The 19474-nt window shown below is 58.3% G+C and overlaps 1 protein-coding gene across 1 annotated transcript; it reads left to right on the top strand.

Moving 5' to 3' along the window:
• Window positions 1–1372: 1372 nt before the first annotated feature.
• Window positions 1373–18078, top strand: DRC11L (dynein regulatory complex subunit 11 like; the record flags this gene model as incomplete). Its single annotated transcript, XM_081970701.1, has 19 exons — window positions 1373–1452; window positions 1565–1892; window positions 5151–5270; window positions 5353–5541; window positions 5827–5898; window positions 6428–6633; window positions 8390–8474; window positions 8578–8709; window positions 8808–8883; window positions 9157–9263; window positions 9671–9781; window positions 9859–9896; window positions 13576–13658; window positions 15129–15244; window positions 15942–16133; window positions 16399–16485; window positions 16765–16942; window positions 17273–17511; window positions 17946–18078. 19 exons carry the CDS (start codon window positions 1373–1375, stop codon window positions 18042–18044), a joined length of 2538 nt encoding a protein of 845 aa, XP_081826827.1. The 3' UTR covers window positions 18045–18078.
• Between the last annotated feature and the right edge of the window lie 1396 nt (window positions 18079–19474).

The following is a 19474-nucleotide window of genomic DNA, read 5'->3' as shown; positions in this document are numbered from 1 at the left end:
GGGCTGCCCAGTTTTTTCTTGAAAACCTCCAGTCCTGGAGCACCCACAGCTTCTCGGGGGTGGTGGAAGCCGTTCCACTCTCAGGAAAGTTCTCCTTGCTTCTAGGTTGCCTCCCTCCTTGATAGGTTCCCCATCCCTTACTTAAAGGGGGAGGGGCTCCTGCGGAGGATACTGCTCCCCTCTCCCCTCCCTGGGCTAAACTGGAGCAACCAGGACATGGGCAAATTGCACAGGCAAAACATCTGGCATCTGGGGCGCCCTTCCCTCCCTCTGGCACTGATGCTCCCCCACCCGCACCTTAAACCCATTCTCCCTTCTTCTTTCAAACAGAAAATAATGAAGATTAGTAGAACTGAACTTGGAGTATATTTAGATAACCATACAAATGAGGACAAGGGATAGCAGTGTAGGAAAAGGATGAATTGTATTTGTGGTTATGTCTACAGAGAATCATTAAAACTGCCCAGAATATCACCGGGCTCCAGCTACCAGCCCTAAATGACATCTTCACATCTCAATGTTTGAGGAAGTTGCATAACGTTCTCAGACTCTTCCCATCCTGCTTACAATCTTTTTAGACTGTTGCCTTCTGGCAGAAGATACAGAACAATTAAAACTAGGACCACACGTCTCCTGAATAGCTTTTATTCCAGAGCTACAAAATGCACTCAACAATGAATTAAAGGGCCACTGTCAGTGAACTGTTGGGCAGCACTAATTGGCTGTTGTGTGGATACTTGGGTGGTTTAGGGGCAGGGAATTTTTTTGGTGGGTGGGGGGAGTGTTTGGGGATTGTTATGTGTGTTGGGCCTTGTCTCTGGGGGTTATGTGAATTTCCTTTTATGTGTAAACTGTATACAATGACAATAAAGTAAAGTATAAGTGTCAAAATATGTATGGAAATGAGAAGTGCTCTGGCTCCAATATTTTTAATGTGTATTTAATAAAAACTTTTTTTAAAAAAAAACCCTTCTCCTAGGTGACATCAACCCTTTTCCCCGCCCACAAGCAGCCGGTGAAAGAGCCAAGGGGACGTGGGATGGGGCGGGGTGGGCGGTGAGGCATCCCGAACCGGTGTGGAGACAGCGGAGACGTCTCGCTCCAGACCGCCGGTCTTCCCTGGCCAGGCAATCCCCATGCTTGAAGCCAGTCTTGCTGGCTCTGCAGCCCACTCCCCACTCGGTGCAGCTGGCGGTGTGGGGGGGATCTGGCGGTGAGGGCCAGAGCAGGTGAAAGAGGTCTCGCGTGCTAGGTACTCCACCCGCGCCCATTGAAATTTTCGCGCGTGGACTCGCTGCCCTGCAAGGTAGGCCAGGCCTGTCGCCCTCCGGGTTCGCCCGTCTCTATGGGAACGGGGTGGGGGTGGGGGACAATGCTGGTGGGCGGGGCTTACACTCCGACCTGCGAAGCGCCGGGCTCGGGGCCTGATCCAGGCGGGATCATGGCTAACAGGTGGGTGAGAAGGCGCCGCCCTGCGCTGGGGGAGGAAGGAGGGGGGGTGCTGGGTGCAAACGACTCGTGGGCCTTCCCACCGCCCACCTGAGCGTCTCTTGTCCGTCCGCAGCACCTACGGGAAGCTGTGGCTGGAGTCGCGACGGATCCTGAAGGAGCTTTTGGATCAGGAGCTGTCCGCCGAGCCCAGGAAGCCCGAGAAGAACCGGGCCGTTTTCTGGCACCGGTTGGCCACCCTCTTCCTGCGCTACGTGCAGGTGGCGCGGCGCCTGGAGGCCTGCTACGACCAGGTGGTGCATCCGCAGAAGCGTCTGGCGCTGCGCCCGCTGCTGGACAGCGTGCTGGGACGTATCTTGGAGCTGAAGCAGGAGCTGGTGCAGCTGGACCACTCCGAGTACCACTACATGGACCACGTGCTGGAGGAGCTCAAGCTGACGCCGGTCAGTCAAGGGTCGGAGGGAACCGTCCCCACACACATGCGCCCCTGTCCTGGAACCGACCCCAAACAAGGCCAGCAAGCCTATAAAGCGCGGGTACACGGCCCCACCCTTCATCCCAGGAAGCCTCGTCCTGCTCCTACAGCAGGGGTCACCAATACCCCGCCCCGGACCACGGCCCATTCCTATTTGCGCTGCGGTGGCTCTATTTTCGCTGCGGGGGCGCGTGCTCCCCCTCGCGCAAATGGAGAGCACAACCCTCCGATCTCCCCCCACCCCCGCAGGTCCCCAAAGCCGGAAAGTTTGGGGTCCGCTGCCCAGTGTTTAGATTGAGTTCATTTTACCGAGGGCATTTCAGATGAACAGAGTTGGAGGGGACTTTGTAGGTCATCTAGTCCAGCCCCCCACCCCACCCCCACCCCCACCCCGCCCAAGCAGGAGACCCCACACCATTTTTAACAGATGGCAGTCCAGTTTCTTTTTGAAAGCCTCCAGGGATGAAGCTCCCACAACTTCGGAAGGCAACTTCTGTTCCATGGGTTGATTGTTCTTGCTGTCAGAAAATTCCTCTTTATTTCTAGGTTGAATCTCTCCTTGGCCAGTTTCCATCCATTTTCTGGCCTTCAGGTGCTTTGGAAAACACCTTGACCCCTTTCTCCTCTCTGTGGCAGCCCTCAAATATTGGAAGGTTGCTATTTTCATGGCTCCCCTGGTCCTTCACTAGATGAGCCATGCCCAGTTCCTGCAACCGTTCATCAGATGTTTTAGTCCCCGAATCATCTTGGCTGCTCTTCTCTGCACTCTTTCTAGAGTCTCAACATCTTTTTATAGAGTGGGGACCAAAACTGGATGCAGGATTTGTCATATGCAATAAAAAAGATGCTGAGACTCTAGAAAGAGTGAAGAGAAGAGCTCACCACCTGAACATGGAGAAGGAGAGGTGGTAGAACTGGAGAGGGAGACAGTTCTGAGATTTGTCCAACGTTTGGGACTGGAGCCCACTTTGAATTTTTGGCTCCTTTCAGCTTAGAACTGCTCCAAAGGAGGCCCAGAGATCGGCTGATAGGTAGGGAAAGAGAAGTCCAAAAGTTAGAATGGATGACCTCACAGGAAGAGCAATGGGCCCTTGGGAGCAACTTCCAGCGATAGGTTAAATCATCAGTAAGTCACTTTAAACATACAGTACGTGGGATAAGCACATGCCCATCACCCAGACAAAATTTAAAAAATGAAATCCAGGGGAAAGAAAGAAAACTTATTTTTTAAAAATAAGGGAGAAAATGGACCCCCAGGTCTTTTCCTCGGTTTCTGTGAGACCGTCCCTGCTGCCCCCCCCCTTGCTCCTTGTGCCCCCCCTCCTGTGATTAGCTGTTGTTTGGGCTAATCCAGGCCTCCAGATGCCCAGTGGAGCCAGCCTCTCTATCTGCCCGTCCCAGACTAGCCAAGAAAGGTGGTGCCAGGGCACCAGGGGAGAGACTCACAGCAATTTAAGGTGATCTTGGGCTAATCCCACCCCCTTGGGAGCACCCACCAGCTGTACTGACCACGGAAAGATTTATGGCAGGTGCCTGGGAGAAAATCCACCTCGTGTGGAGTCTGGGGGTTTAGAGGAAGGCAGGAGATCAAGGAACTGGTTGTCGGAGTCTGCTGGGAGGAGGGGACACTCTGCCACCCATTTGCCCCAGAATGGGCATCAAGCAAGAAGAGCAGATAATCCACCCACGTTGCCAGGCCAGCTTCAGCTATCCTGAGGGGTGAGGGTCCCCATGGAGTTGGCATGGGGGGGGGGGTTGGCTCTCTCCTCTAGCTTTGTGGCTGACCCCTTCAGTGGGTCACTACAGCGGGGGTCAGGGGTCTGCCTCACCCACTCAGTTGGGCCGTAGCATGACTGGGGTGCCCTTCACTTCCCAGGCAGATGGCTCCAGGCAGAGCTCACATCATTGGCAAATTGGATCAGTGCCCTTCAACTCTCTTCTACAGTACTTTGCAGAAATAAAACAATTTATTTATTTAGCAATGCAGAGGTTGCCTACATTCTTAGCAGTTCGGGGGGGAGGGAGGCTTAGGACGGATAACAACACAGGGAGCCCCAAGGAAAAGGGCCAACCAGAAGTAGGACACCCCCCAAGGCTGTTCCAACAGGAATAACAAATGCAATGGGGGACCCCCACCCCACCCCAAGCCCTTTGCACAGCAGATGATCCGGGACAGAGGCCTGCTGCAGGCAGTGCTTGGTCAGACTCCCCTGTGAGCTGAGAGGCCCACCCCAAATCTCGAGGGCCGGTCGGCAGAGCTGCACCTGCTTTGTTCTCAGTCCCCCCCCAAAAGTAGAGTTTGGCAACCAAGAGACTCCTCTGAGGGTCCCAGTTTGAACAAGGAAAAAAAATTCCTATTCCTGGAGATTCAGAACCTTCTCAGTTAATCCAGCTTTTTTGGGGAGAGGCAGGGATCAGCATCAGAGGAAGTGAGCCTCTGGTGTTTGGTCTGGATTGTGGGCCGGTTGCAAATCTGGAGATCTGGAAATCTTCAGGATCGAGGCTGGGAAGCCCACAGCCAAGTCTCAGGAATCACACTTTATGGTCGCATTGCGATTCTATACTTTAAAATGTGGAGTGGTTTTTTTTTTGCTATTTCAACTTAGGGACTTATTGAAGGACAGGATATAACAATATCCCTTAGACTTCCTGCCTAAGCAGGGGGTTCGACTAGAAGATCTCCAAGATCCCTTCCAACTCTGTTATTCTATTCTAGTATATACTGCTTCACAGTGCTTTCCAGCCCTCTCTCAGCAGTTTACAGCCTCTTGCCCCCAACAATTTGGGGCCTCGTTTTACCCACTCGGAAGGACGGAAGGCTGAGTCAACCTTGAACCAGTGAGAATTGAACTGCGGTTGGCAGAATTAGCCTGCAATACTGCATTCTCACTCCTCACCCCTGCGCCACCGCAAGGCTCATCTAATTAGTATAAACAATGCAAAAGGCAACAACAGATCAGTCCATCCTTTTCCCTCAGTCCCCCTCGGTGAGAAAAAGTCATAGGGTCGAATTCCGGGGGGGGGGAACAGGGGGAAGGAAAAATTCGGGCCAAAGCGACCTCCCCCACTCCCAGTGTTTCTGATGCCACCCCGATTCTCGCAGAGTTGGGGGCTGCCCTCCTTCCCCCAAAGACCTGGGCTCCCCATACTTCGGTTGACTGTTCGAGCCCACCTCCTCTGGGTGGGTCTGGCTCTCAAGCTCCCACGCGCCCCTTCGTCTCCCCAGGCCGAGATGGAGGTGCCGATTCCCAAGTACTTCGTGAGGGAGCGGGCCAAGGTCCTGCAGGAGCGTCAGGAGGTGCTGGCGGGGCTCCTGGCCCGCATGGAGTCCTCCAGGGCCATCCCTGTGAGTACCGGGGTCCCCCCCTCCCCGCTCCCGTGGCCCCCCTTGGCTCCTGGCTGAGCAGCCCCTCCTTCTCTCTCCCCAGTCCCCGCATTCTCTGATTCTGCGGAACGAGGCGGTGAGGCTCATTCAGATGGCGGAGCGGATGCGCCAGGGACGACTCCGGGCCCACTTCATGGCCGAGATCCGGAGGGACGAGGAGCGCGAGCGGAAGGTCAGGGAGGGAGGCCCAGACGAGCCCAACCGGGACACGGCCGCCATCTGCATCCAGAGAGTAAGGACCGCTTTTGGCCCTTCCAGCCCCCCCCCCCCCCCACACACACACACGCATGGCACCGCCTTCTCCCGCAAAAGCTTCATTGCTTCGAACCTCCCGAAGGTCCCTCAAAGCATGGAAACCCCCCCTGAGCTCTCCCGGCGCCAGAGAAGGCAGAGATCCCGATCCGGCATCGCCCGCCCGAGCGCAATGCCGGTTGTCGGGAGGTTCAAGACTTTGGGGGGGGGGGAGTTTCTGGGGGTCCCCCAGAGGCGCAGAACAAGCCCCGCTTCTTTCGCCCAGATCTGGAAAGGCCACGTGCAGCGAAGGCTCACTAGGATAGCGCGCACGGCCGAGATGGCCTTCATCGGCATGGTGAGCGCAGCGCCCGCCAGCGGGCAGCCCTGGAAAACCGGGAGGGAGGCGATGGGCAACCGGGGACGGGAACGTGGGGGGGGGGCGAGGGGGCAGGACCAGCCGCGCAAGGAGAACCGTCCGGATCCCCCTCGCATCGCGCGGAGACACCCGGGCGCGCCGCTTGCGGTCCGCATCCCGAGCCGAGGCGGTGGCCGGCAGCCGTTCTGCGCGGTCCCCGCCCGCCCCGCCGCCCCCTCCCATTAGCGAATGTTTAGTTCAGCGTTTTAAATAATTGTGTCCTCGGAATGATATTTAAAATCCATTTGGGGCGCAATGAGGCGGGAAAGTGCCTGCGCGCCGCGGCCGCTGCCGGGCAGGGAAGCGCCGGGCGGGCATATTAGAAACTCATTACGGGGTAATTTACGCCTGGCGCCCGGCTCCATTTCTCCTAATGGCCTCTCCGGACGCCCACCCACCCACCCACCCCCACCCGCGTCTAGCCCGTCCCGCGCGGGGAGACGCTGACGGGACCCCGTCCCGCCCGCAGGAACTGGAGCCGCACCTTGCGGGCCCCTCGCCGGCCACGATCCGCGCCCAGCTGTGCGAAGAGCTGCGCCGGATGCGCCAGGCGGACTACGAGGCCGAGTACCGGGAGGCGCAGGAGCGCATCCGAGACTCCCTCCTGGAGCTGGAGGCGCCCAACCTGCGCGTGCAGCTGCGGGAACAGCTCCGCCAATGGTTCATCGAATGCCGGTGAGAGGGACGGGGTGGTGGGGGTGGCGCGGGAGGAGGTCTCTTCTCCAGTCCCTCCCTCCCTCCCTGCCTCCTCCCTCCCTCCCTTCCTTCCTTCCTTCCTTCCTTCCTTCCTTCCTTCCTTCCTCCTTTTCTTATTGATTGATTGATTGATTGAATTTATATTGCCATCTATTTGCTCATGGTGACTCCCTCCCTCCCTCCCTCCCTCCCTGCCTCCTTCCTTCCTTCCTTCCTTCCTTCCTTCCTTCCTTCCTTCCTCCTTTTCTTATTGATTGATTGATTGATTGAATTTATATTGCCATCTATTTGCTCATGGTGACTCCCTCCCTCCCTCCCTCCCTCCCTGCCTCCTTCCTTCCTTCCTTCCTTCCTTCCTTCCTTCCTTCCTTCCTTCCTCCTTTTCTTATTGATTGATTGATTGATTGAATTTATATTGCCATCTATTTGCTCATGGTGACTCCCTCCCTCCCTCCCTCCCTCCCTGCCTCCTTCCTTCCTTCCTTCCTTCCTTCCTTCCTTCCTTCCTTTCTTATTGATTGATTGATTGATTGAATTTATATTGCCATCTATTTGCTCATGGTGACTCCCTCCCTCCCTCCCTCCCTTCCTTCTTCCCTCCTTCCCTTTCTCCCTCCTTCCCTTTTTCCCTTCCCCTTCTCCCTCCTCCCTCCCTCCCTTCCTTCCTCCCTCCCTCCCTTCCTTCCTCCCTCCCTTCCTCCCTCCCTCCCTTCCTTCCTCCCTTCCTTCTTCCCTCCTTCCCTTTCTCCCTCCTTCCCTTTCTCCCTTCCCCTTCTCCCTCCTCCCTGCCTTCCTCCCTCTCTTCCTTCCTCCCTTCCTTCCTTCCTTCCTTCCTTCCTTCCTTCCTTCCTTCCTTCCTCCTTTTCTTATTGATTGATTGATTGATTGAATTTATATTGCCATCTATTTGCTCATGGTGACTCCCTCCCTCCCTCCCTCCCTCCCTGCCTGCCTCCTTCCTTCCTTCCTTCCTTCCTTTCTTATTGATTGATTGATTGATTGAATTTATATTGCCATCTATTTGCTCATGGTGACTCCCTCCCTCCCTCCCTCCCTTCCTTCTTCCCTCCTTCCCTTTCTCCCTCCTTCCCTTTCTCCCTTCCCCTTCTCCCTCCTCCCTCCCTTCCTTCCTCCCTCCCTCCCTTCCTTCCTCCCTCCCTCCCTCCCTTCCTCCCTCCCTCCCTCCCTTCCTTCCTCCCTTCCTTCTTCCCTCCTTCCCTTTCTCCCTCCTTCCCTTTCTCCCTTCCCCTTCTCCCTCCCTCCCTCCCTCCCTCCCTGCCTTCCTCCCTCCCTTCCTTCCTTCCTTCCTTCCTTCCTTCCTTCCTTCCTTTCTTATTGATTGATTGATTGATTGAATTTATATTGCCATCTATTTGCTCATGGTGACTCCCTCCCTCCCTCCCTCCCTTCCTTCTTCCCTCCTTCCCTTTCTCCCTCCTTCCCTTTCTCCCTTCCCCTTCTCCCTCCTCCCTCCCTCCCTTCCTCCCTCCCTCCCTCCCTTCCTTCCTCCCTCCCTCCCTCCCTCCCTCCCTTCCTTCCTCCCTTCCTTCTTCCCTCCTTCCCTTTCTCCCTCCTTCCCTTTCTCCCTTCCCCTTCTCCCTCCCTCCCTCCCTCCCTGCCTGCCTTCCTCCCTCTCTTCCTTCCTCCCTTCCTTCCTTCCTTCCTTCCTTCCTTCCTTCCTTCCTTCCATACCCACGGATGCCTGGAGCCTCACCCTTCATCCTGCTCCCTTCAGTGACCTGACTGGCCGTTTCCCTGACTACCCAGAGGAGGAAATTGGGGGCTGTGAGGTCCTTTTTGCCCAGAAGACCCCTGAAGAGGTAAGGCCTGGCAGGGGTGGGCAACTGGCTCTGGGGATGGCAAGGCCACCTCTGCTCCACCTTGCCTGGCTGAGAGCCCCCTCCCCGTCTTCCCCGTCCCCAGGTGAGGGCTGAGCTGGACCTGAGCAGGATGGACTCCAAGAAGGAGAACGAGCCCAAGGAAAAGGCGGAGAAGGAGCCGAAGGAAAAGGAGGAGGAAGAGAAGAAGAAGGGGAAGGGGAAGGAGAAGAGATCGGTGAGGTGGGGGCCTTGGCTGGTCTTTCCCCACCCCACCCTCTTTGGAGAGGCAGCCGCTCGAGAGGCAGCACTGAAGGGTCTGGTGCTTCACCCCAGGAGGAAGAGGAAGGGCTGAAGATGGCTCCCTCCAGGTTCCTAGCCACCATCCATCAGGGATTCCTGCGGTACACGGGTGAGCAGGAAGGGGTGGGGGGGTTGTCTCACACTCCCCCCCCCGCAGGAGTTTCTTTGAAAGACCAGCTGGGAGATGCAGGTGGCAGGCGGGATCTCTCCCCTCGGCAGGGCAAAGGCCCTCACTCTCCTGCTTCCATTGGCTGCTCTTGGGCTGCCCGGGAAGCCCAGCAGCAATGGGAGGTGGGGGCAGATGGGGGCTTGCCAGCATGTCAAGTTCCCTTCTCAGTTGGGGAGGGGGCTCATGGGCCGAGGCCCCTTGCCCCTTCCTTAGGCTGCTGGAGCGAGAACGACGAAGCCACTAACTTCGAGCAACGCTACCAGCCGGATCTGATCAGGGTGCAGAAGAGGAGAGAGATGGAGACCGAGATCCGGCTGCAGGTGGGCAGCCCCGCCGGTGGTGGTGGTGGTGGTGGTGGAGGAGGAGGCCAGGCTGGGTGTCGGTTGGGCAGTAGCCAGAGAGGCGTCATTGGCGGGGAAGAGACAGAAAGAGAGGAGAAAGAGAGGTAGGGGGAAGGAGAGAGAGAGAGAGGAGAGGGAGAGGGGGGAGGGAGGGAGAGGAGAAAAAGAGGAAGAGGGGGGTGGAGGGAGAGAGGGAGGGAGGAAAAGAGAGGAGGAAAAGGGGGAAAGAGGACAGAGAGGAGAAAGAGGGGGAGAGAAGGCAAGAGAGGAGAGCGGGAGAGGGATGAGAAAGAGGGGGAGAGAGAAAAGGAGGAGAAAGAGCACGGGAGAGGGAGAAGGAGAGAGAGAGGGAGAGATATGCCCTCTCCCCGCCTTTTCTCCCCCAGGTGGACGAACTGATGCGGGAGGAGCTTCGGCAGCTGCGCCTGGCTGTTGACCAGGAGGAGACCAGGACTCAGAAGGCCTCCAAGAAGGGCACCAAGGTCAGGTCAGGGGGAGTGCGGGGGGGGGACGACCCCAAAGCCCATCCTCCACCCTTGGTTGATAGGAAATGTTCCCTTTCTCGAAGCAGACGAAGAAAGGGAAGAAAGAGAAGGACCTGACGCCAGAGAGGTACTCTGCCCCCTCCTGCCCCAAAGACTTCCTGAAGGGGACCGGGACTGCCTCTGTGTGTGTGTGTGTGTGTTCCCCCCCACCCAGCATCACCCCGCAGCCTCTCTTTCAAGCCACCCACCCTGCAGCTTGTGTGTCCCCCACCCCCCACGAAGAGGGTCCCGGGCTGTCCAGTGAGATTCCAGCCGGGCTGCCCCATGCCAAGAATGTGCCAAGATTCGGCTTGTCGCCTCACCGGCGGATAACAACGTTCTGTGCCTCTGATGGAGCGCCATGTCATCTCCCAGCCCGCGGGGCAGAATAGCTTCTTCTTCAGAAAATGGGTTTTTGATGCTTTCGCTACAGAAAACTAATAGGGCTGACCCCCTCCCTCCCCCCCATGGAAATTCCGGCATCCCCTTCCTCTCTGCTGTGCCCTGAATCCTGCAACGCTTGGGAACTTCAGAACGTTTTAGGAAGGGGCTTTTAAGGTGCCCGACACAGAAGAGATCGTGGGGAGACCTCAAAGGGGGGGGGGGAGAGAAGTTGGTTGGCCTCCTTCCGCCTTAGGATTGCTGTTCATTTCTTGCTAAGCCTTTCCCCAGAGAGCTCCACAGACGCCCCCTCCCCCCACATATGGCAGGCTTCGGGCAAACCCTGCCCCAAAGAGACTAAGTGACCTCTCAGGTGCCTCCTCCTCCTCCTCCCATGGTTGAAGGGAAGGGATACACTTGTGAACCTGGATGTGGACATGGGCGGGTGGGGGGGAAGCATATAAGCACCGATACAATGGAAGAGAAGCAGCTGCACCCTTAAACCCAGGAAGGGCCTAGCGAGCCAGGCAGGTGACCCAGGGAAGCTGGTTCCGGAGAGACAAAGCCAGGACTCCACTCATCAAAGTAACTCATCTTCAGAGAAGTTCCAAAATTCTGGGACGGGGGGAGCGGCTCACGAAACACCCTCTGCTCTCCCCCCCCCCCCGTGCATGCAAAGGAGATCAAACGGGTGCAGACAGAAAATGGGACTGGGGGGCTGCGCTTCCTCGGCAAGGAAAGCCAGAAAGAAACCCCCAAGACACCGAGGCAGCTGGGTGCTTGGAAGGAAAGCTCAGACCAAAAGCATCTTCACAACAAGAGGAAGGAGACGGAAGAGATGCCAGGATTGGGGAGAGGACGGGGCTCCCCAACTCCCCCTCTGCTCTTGCCCCCTCCCCCCAAAGGAGCTGGGTTTGGGGGGTTTAATCAGGTGGGTAGGGAGCCTGTGGCTACCAGTCCCGAGTCCCCCACCTGAAGGGGCTTCCTGATGCTGCCTTGGAGCCCCTTTGGGAGGTCATGGAGGATGGGGGTGCTGCCAGGGGGCCTGGAGAAGGCCTTTGCCCTTCAAGAGAGGAGGAGGGGGAAAGAGGGGCTAGGCAACCCACAGACCTGGCAGGAGTCCACAGCGGCTTCACAACTCTCTGCCACAGATGGGAGCCCTGAGCAAGGAAGCAGTGGCTTGGTCTTCCTGGGCGTCCCTCCCACCTTCTTCTCCACAGAGTAATCAAATTGGGGTCCCAGGGGATGTGACGGGCCCCGGATGCGTCCGCTTCTCATTTGGCAAATGAGCTTAAAAACAGGCAGAAAGCAGGCTCCCCTTTGGGGGAAACACGGCCGCCAAACCAGGCCCTGGACCGCTGCAGAGGGCTTGGATGGGGGCCGAGGGTGTTTGGTGTTCTTTGCATTGACGGAAGGCAGGAAAAGCCCACAGAGGCTGGGAAGCTGCAAAGCACATTCCAGCCAAGCCCTCTGGGGCCTAAGAACCATGAAAGCAACCAGGAAAGGGGGTGTTTTTTGAGGGGGGGAGACCAATCTGGGGTGCAGCACCAACACACAAGGAGGATTGGGCTGGTGAGTGCTAGGCTGCTCGGGGGCCAACATCAGGGCACAGCTGCAGACCCTTCCCCCCTCTCTGGCCCCTCTCAGGGCAGCTTGAGTGCAGCAGCACTGCTTTGGGCCCCCACGTTAGCCTGGTGAAGAGCAGGAAAAGACCCTTGTCGGGGCTCCAAATAGCATCCAAACGTAAATCAGAGGCAAAGGATTCCTCAAAGTTCCCATTGATGAAGAGAGCCATGTTGGCCCATCTGGGAAAAACCAATTCTTAAAGCTTCCTGGGTTTTTCCCCACCCAGTTGAAAGTTCAAGATCTTGCCCCCCCCCCCCACAAACCCACAGGCCCACCCCATGGCCCAATCTCCCACTGCCACGCTGGCAGTTCCACCCCTCCAGTTCCTGTCAGGTGCAGAGACAAAGGATGACCTTGGCTTTCTAGAAAGAATTTTGTTATGGCTACCTATCATCTAACTCCGTACAACCCCCCGTCCCATTTTCCCACAATGGAAAATGCATAGTAGAATGATAGAAAGTGTGGCAGGGACAAAGATCCAAAAGAAAAACAAGGCTGCAGGCCTGGCAGCTTTTCCTTTCAAACTTTGCAGGGAAACCTCCCCTCAGAAAGTGGGTCTGGAGAATAAAAATGGAATGTTTATTTCAACTGTGTGAATGTGGGCAGGCACCCACCCTCCCCTTTCCTCCCCTTGCCTCCCCTTGCCTTCTCTTTCCTTTTTCTCCTTCCCTTTCCTTCTTTCAAACCTTGCCACTTCCCATTTACTGGCACATCTCCAGGTGAGTTTCCTTCTGGGGTGGTGCTGAGTTGGCCCCACCTCCAGTTGCCCAGGGCGAGTTGTTCTCCACCTACCTGGAGGCACCCACCTGGCCACGCCCACTAGCCCTGTCCTCCTAGGCCCGCCAGGGACGGTCTCTTCTTCAGGCCCATAAGGCTGGCGGGCGGGGGCCAGTCCAGGCAGTAGCAGGAGGGGGAGGGGATGGAGCTCATTTCAGCTGCAAGGAAGCAGGTCTGATGCTGGAAAGCATCCCTGCCGGTCACTCGTGACACAAGCGGGTCTCTCTGGCAGCGCTGGGACTCCTGTGCTGGAGGTGAGTAAGAGGCCGAGTGGCCCATCACCACGGAGGTCGGAACGGTTCCGCAAAAAAAGCAGGCATGAAGGTGGCTGAAAACGGCTTCTCCGCAGCCAGCCAGGATCTCAGCGAGAGCAACGGAAGCAATAAATGGTCAGGTCCCGGGCACAAATCCCCCTGTACACCACGGACACTTGTGAATCGCATTTCACACTAGGGACCCAAAAGGACCCCCCCCCCCGAGGAGGAATTCTGCCCCTGACTGTCCTGAAGTGGGAGTTGGTTGACCTCAGGACAGGGATGATTGTTGCCCGGAGATTTCTCCTAAAGGACACAATTCCCAAAGGCCAATTCTGCCTTAGGAGTTCTTGCTCCTACAAAAGTGTGGAATATTTACATTAATTGTAAGTAACAAATAATTGCTACGGTTGTGTGTGTCTTATTCCCCAAATGCCTGCCTTGTGTGGAGGGGATTTGGGGGGGGGATGGCCCCTGGGCAGACACCCCCATCTTTCCCCCGTCAGGTATTGCAGAGGGTTCAAATGGCCATCTTAGCAAGCCCAGCCTCCCCCGAGACCCTCCGAGGCTTCAAGCTGCCTCCGTTCAGAGTCTCTGCTTGACTCCCCCCTGCTCATCAGCTCCTTTGCTGGGCTGAGTGTGGGGGTCCCCTTGCCCTGGGGGCTTTCCCTACCTTCTTCAGCTGAGGCTGCAGCAGCACCCAAGGGGGCCCTCTTCTTTCTCCTCCAGGACCATCGATTCTCTCTACGAAGAACTGGTGTTCCAGGGCATTATTAAGAAGTCCCCGAAGGTGCAGCTGGCCGATTACTCAGGTCAGTGGCCATCCCCATCCCTCTCCTGGTCAGAAGCCCCCCACCCAGTGGTTGAGGACCTTGGCAGGCCACAGCCCATAAAGTTCTCTTGCTCTGTGGCTGACCAACAGCAGAGGCTGTGGAACATGGGTGGCATGGCCACGTCCCCCTCGTTCCTCACCCTCGGTCTGGTTCAGCTTCCTCCCGGGTGCTTGGGGGTCCATGGGGGCTTCCTGATGTCCCCTCCATGGCAGAAGGTGGAGGGTCTCTTGGCTGGATGGTGTGCCACTGGCCGATGCCGTAGTGGATTTGCCCTTCCCGTTGCAGGTCCCGGATGTCTGCCTGCTGGGGCTATTTGGGGGGCTTGGTTCTGATATTTGGGGGTTGTCCATCAAGTGCACTTCCCACGGTGGTGTCTGCTTCAGGTGTCCTTGTAAACTCCCACCCTTCTCCTCACCACTCAGCCGCCAAAATGCCACTGGCCACCCAAGACAGGAACCTGAGCTCAGGTGGTAGAGAAGCCTGCTTCGTCCTGTTTTTTGGCCAATGCCCCTCCCCTTTGTGGAGCCACCTGGGCTTAGCTTCAAGTGGCGGCTGCAGCTCTGGCACCTGCCCCTTAAAGTGTGCAGGAGGGCTCAGGCAGCACCTTCATCCCGCTTAACAAACCGTCACCTAGGCTGAACCATCCGGATTAAGGTTTCCGGCTGTCCCAGCTTTCCTATCACCCTGCACCATTGGGTGGGTGGGTGGGGGGGGGGAATTGAGGGGATAAAACCTGCCACCCTCAGCCAGCCTAGCCCTCTGAAGGTGGGTGGGGAAGGCTCTGCTGTGGAGGGTGGAGGCTCAAGGGCAGCTCGGGGACTCTGGCAGAGGCCCACCACAGCGGTCTTTTGCTTCAAGGAGATGAAGGATGGCTTCTCCCCAGGTGCCAGGGTGGCCCCAACCAGCAGCCCTCCAGAGGCAGACAAGAGGGCCCTTTTCCTGGGGGTGGGGGGGGAGGCCTGCAAGGGAAGGCCAGTGAGGAAGGACCCTTTGCCCGGTGCTTGGCATTCTTCCCAAATTCTTTCTGCCCTGGATTTCCATTTCAATTCTTAGCCTGCTCAGCTCCTCTGCCACTCTGTGGATGCCTCGCTCATTCTGTGAAGTGGTGGGAGTCTGGATCCGGTGGCACAGGGTGTCAGCCGTGCTGGACCAGGGAGAGATTCCCCCAAAGCTGAAACCCCTCCAGCCCCATTGGAAGGCTGCCTATCTGCCCCCGTGGAGGCGGCCCTCGAGCCTGGGTGCCAGGAAGGGCCTGTGGGATGCCCAGCTCCTCCCCATCTTCCCCCCCCCCCCATGTAGACTCACCCGGGCACAGTTGCTGTTGGTTCCCGGCAGCTTAGCTGGCCCTCCTTGGTTGAAGACCCCTGTCAGCCCTCAGTCCCCTGTCCTGGAGCCCTTCGGAAGAAACCCCAGCCGGCCTTCCGCACTGAGCATCAGCTCTCCTTGCAGGGGACTTCTGCTACCTGGGGGCTCTCTTGCGCCAGAAGAACATCGAGCCTGTTCCTTCCATGCTGGACGTCCGGCAGAACATTGTCCTCTACGCTATCCTTCCTTTGGGTAAGCCTGTAAGCCCCTCCTCCGGCCTTGGGGTGTGTGTGTGCCTGGGTCAGTTGGGAGCCTTTGGGCCCCAGTCCTACTCCAACCTTCCTCTCTCTCTCTCTCTCTCTCTCTGTCCTCTCTCCTCTCCTTCTCTCTCTCTCTCTTCTCTTTCTCCCTCTACCTTCTCTCTTCTGTCTCCCTCCCTCTACCTTGTCTCCCTCTCTCCCCCTCTCCTTCTCTCCCCCTCTTCTCTCCCTCCCTCTCCCTTCTGTCTCACCCTCTCCTTTTCTCCCTCCCTCTACCTTCTGTCTCACCCCCTCCTTCTCTCTCTCTCTTCTCTCCTGCCATCTACCTTCTCTCTCTCTCTTCTCTCCCTCCCTCTCCCTTTTCTCCCTCCCTCTCCCTTCTCTCTATCTTTTCTCTCACTCCCTCTACCTTCTCTCTGTCTCTCTCTCCTCTCCTTCTCTCTCTCTCTCTTCTCTCTCTCCCTCTACCTCCTCTCTCTCCCCCCTCCTTCTCTCTCTCTCTTCTTTCCCTCCCTCTACCTTCTCTCTCTCCCTCTCCCTCTCTCTCTCTTCTCTCTCTCCCTCTCCCTCCTCTCTCTCCCCCTCCTTCTCTCTCTCTCTCCTTTCCCTCCCTCTACCTTCTCTCTCTCCCTCTCTCTGTCTCTCTCTCCTCTCTCCCTCTACCTTTTCTCTCTCTCTCCCTTCACCAGGTTCCCAGACCGTGCATGAATTGGCCCCCCAGGTGAGGTCCATCCTCCTGGCCGGCCCCCCAGGCACAGGGAAGAAGATGCTGGTCCACGCCGTCTGCACTGAGACGGGGGCCAATCTCTTTGATCTTTCGCCAGACAACCTGGCCCACAAGTATCCGGGCAAGGCCGGCCTCCAGATGCTCATCCATCTGGTCTTCAAGGTAGAGAGCCCTGGGGTGGGGGGCGGGGGAGGGGCAGCCTGTGGGGAGAAGCCGGAGCCGATTGGGAGTGGCAGGGAAATGCCCCTCGCCAAGGGGAGGGGGCTCCCCTCTTTTCTCTCCCGATGCTGGAGACGCTGGCTGGGGAAGAGCAGCTGGAGGGTTTGGGGCACCCTTTCCAACTGGACCCCCTGAAACTCTCCTAATCTTAATTGTGACCCCAGGCTCCTGCTTCCTCTGACTTTCTGCCCCCCCTCCCCAAACGCAGGTGGCCCGCATTTTGCAGCCCTCCGTGCTCTGGGTGGGGGGTGCGGAGAAGATGTTTTACAAGAAGGTCCCCAAAGAGGAGAAGGAGGTGAGTGGGGCCTGCGGGGGGTGGGGGGGGGTGGAGGCTTCCCTCTTCCACTGGCATATGAATTGGTCCAGGGTCTCCTGCTTGAGCAAGGGGGTTGGACTGGATGACCTCTGGGGTCCCTTCCAGCTCTGCTCTGATTGATCTTCCTCTGGCCGGCCGTGGGGGCTTGTAGCCGGCCAAAGCCCCCTCCTCCTGATGCTGACCATTCCCTGGGACTTTCTGCCTGGATCCTGATCTGGGGTGGGTGGGTGGGTGGGGGGGAATGGCTGCTCCCCACAGCTGGATCCCAAACGGCTGAAGAAAGATCTGCCTAGAGCCCTGAAGCTGCTGAGTCCCGAAGACCGTGTGCTGCTCATGGGCACCACCAGCAAGCCTTACCTGGCAGACCTCAAGGCCCTGGGCAAGGCCTACGAGAGGCTCCTCTTTGTCCCCCAGCCGGACTACGCCGCTCGCTACGGTGAGGAGGGAGGAGGGGCCGCTCTTCTGCTGGGGGTGGGGCGGCTGCAGGCTGCACGGGGGAGGCCTTCTGGCTTCCTCTTCCTCCTCCCTCCTGCTCCCAAACCCCACTTCCTTCGGGCACTGATGATGTTCCCTAGTTGGGTCGTGGAACGTCTGCAAGAAATCTACCAAGCTCAGAGAGCCCCAGGGGGCCCACTGTCCTCCTCCTCCTCCTCCTCCTAGTTTCCCCCTCCCCCTCCCCCCCTGCAGAAGCCTCCCTGAGACCAAGGGGCTTGGCAGACCAGAGCATGCCCCCCCCTCACCCCTGCCCCCCCCTCGCCCTCCGCAGTGACCTGGCAGTGGCTGATACAGAGGCATGGCGGAGAGGTCACCAGCAGCCTGGACCTGAGTGCCCTGGCGAAGGTGTCGGACAGCTACAGCCAAGGCAGCCTGGCGAGGGCCGTGAAGCTGGTGCTGACCGAGCGGCGCCTCTTGCAGCTGGCCAAGAAGCCCCTCTTGGCCACCGAGTTCCTGCAGATGCTGGGCCGGGTGGACCCCATCTACCCCGAGGAGCTGGGGCTGCTCCAGGTACCCCCTCCCCTCCTCCCTCGGCCTCCGCAGGCCTTTCCCAAAGGGAAGCGTTATCAGGAGGGCCTGTTGGAGTGCAGCATTGCAGGCCGACTCTGCGGTTCGATCCCGGCCAGCTCAAGGTGGGCTCAGCCTTCCGTCCTTCCGAGGTCGGTAACAGGCAGAGGACCCAGATGGCAGAGCTCCTTGGGACTTTTCCCACCTGGTCCTCTTCGTGTCTCGCTTCAGCCGCCCACCCAACTTTCGGAGGGGGCCACTGTTGCCTTCCTTGTTTCCCCGTCAGGCTCACCGGGAGCGCCCCACCCTCTTCACCTGTATAAAGCCGGCAGTGTCATTTCCCCACCCCCTCAGGGCAGAGAGGGCAGCCGGGGAGGCCATGAGGGCCCATCCAGCCACCCAGTTAGGTGAAGGTGCCCTTTGGTGTCTTCCCACAGGACTGGTATGACAAAACTCCGCTGGGCAGAAGGAAGCTGGAGGAGGAGGAGAATCTGCCGGTGGCTGCGGGCCCAGAGAAGCTGGGGCAGAAGAAGTGACGCCCCCTGGCGGCCACAGAAGCACAATTCTGCGGAGGGCAGAGGGGTCTCTGGAAGGGGGGGGTGTTGCATTAAGAATGACCCTGGCACGGTGCCCAGGACAAGGAACCCAGCACTGCCTTTTGGTGGCTCTGTGGGAGGTGGGGTGGGGAAGGGGGCCTCTTGTGGGGAGTCCAGAAAGCCGACGGCTTCATGGCCACCTTGAGCCAAGGGGGCACGGAGGGTAGAGGGGTAGGAAGAAAGGAAATGCTCTCCACAGGTGACCCCAAAGTCCGCCCCCTTCCCCTTTGTGGTGAGACTGCAAAGCTACCAAATCTCTTGGCTCCGCCTGCATTTAGGTGAAAGTGGGGGAGGGTAGTTCATTCAGAAATGGGGAGGGGGAGGCAGCCTGCTGGTTAAGGCCCCTGCTTGTTGCAACCCCTTGATGGGGGTCGCATTCCTCCCAAGACCCAGGCAGACGCAACAGAGCAGATCCTGTTTTGCTGGGGAGGGGGCCCTAAGGGAAGTGGTGGCAGCCGGGCAGCCGAGGGCACAGGGAGGCCAGAGGCTCAATCCGGCCTTTCTGCTTCCCGCCAGCTACTGGACAGGAGGCCTGGCTGGTGGAGGGGTTTGCAGGACCCCCTAACCCCTGCCAGGCTGTGTGTGGGAGGGACCAGGGCCCGGCTGCAGGGACCCTCCGAGATGGCTGACAGGGGGCGGGCAGGACTGTCTATGTGGGCCTTGCAAGCAATCCTCACCAGCCATTGGGTGGGCCAAGAAGACCCTTCACTGGAGCCCCATCCAACCCTGAATCCGAGCCCCCTTCCTATTGGGACACTGGAAGCCTTTCTCCCCCTGCCTGTCAGGCCCCCAAGGGTGGAGGAAACCTTGGAAATCTGCCCAGCTCATACCCCCCCTCTCCCCCCCCGAGGTCATCGTAACGCCTAGTGTGACCTTCCAGACACCAAAGGCCTTTCTGCCCTTCCGCGTGAGGCCCCCTTTGGAGCCCGTCTTTTGCCCTGGGACAAGGAAGAGGCCTCTGCCATCTGCTTCCATGGGACTGGGCGTTGTTCCAGGATGGCTGTGGTGGTGGGGCATCGCTGGGCCTGGAGGAGACCCCAGAAACGTAGGGAAGAAGGGCGAGAGTTTTGAGGGAGGGGGACGATTTCCCAATGGTTTCAGTTGGGGAGGGGGAGAGGTTTAGAGACTTCGCGTTCTAACTCGGGGGGGGGGTGTGGGTGTCAAACTCAGTTTCATTGAGGGCCACATCAGGGTTGCATTTGACCCGGGGAGGGGGGGCGTTGGGCGTGGTGCAAGTCAGGGTGGGCATGGCCAGCTCAACGCCACTCGTGTCGGGGGGTACCTGTGCTGGCCCTAAGTGCTCTGCCAGCGGAAAAGGGACCTCGGGGAGGCTGAAGGTTTTGCTGGCAGAGGGTTGGCAGGAGGCCTTG

This window comes from Natrix helvetica (genome assembly GCF_964273705.1).
Source record: "Natrix helvetica genome assembly, chromosome: Z".
Classification (NCBI taxonomy): domain Eukaryota; kingdom Metazoa; phylum Chordata; class Lepidosauria; order Squamata; family Natricidae; genus Natrix; species Natrix helvetica.
The sequence above is the reverse complement of the archived record's forward strand: the minus strand, read 5'-3'. Positions and strand labels throughout refer to the sequence as shown.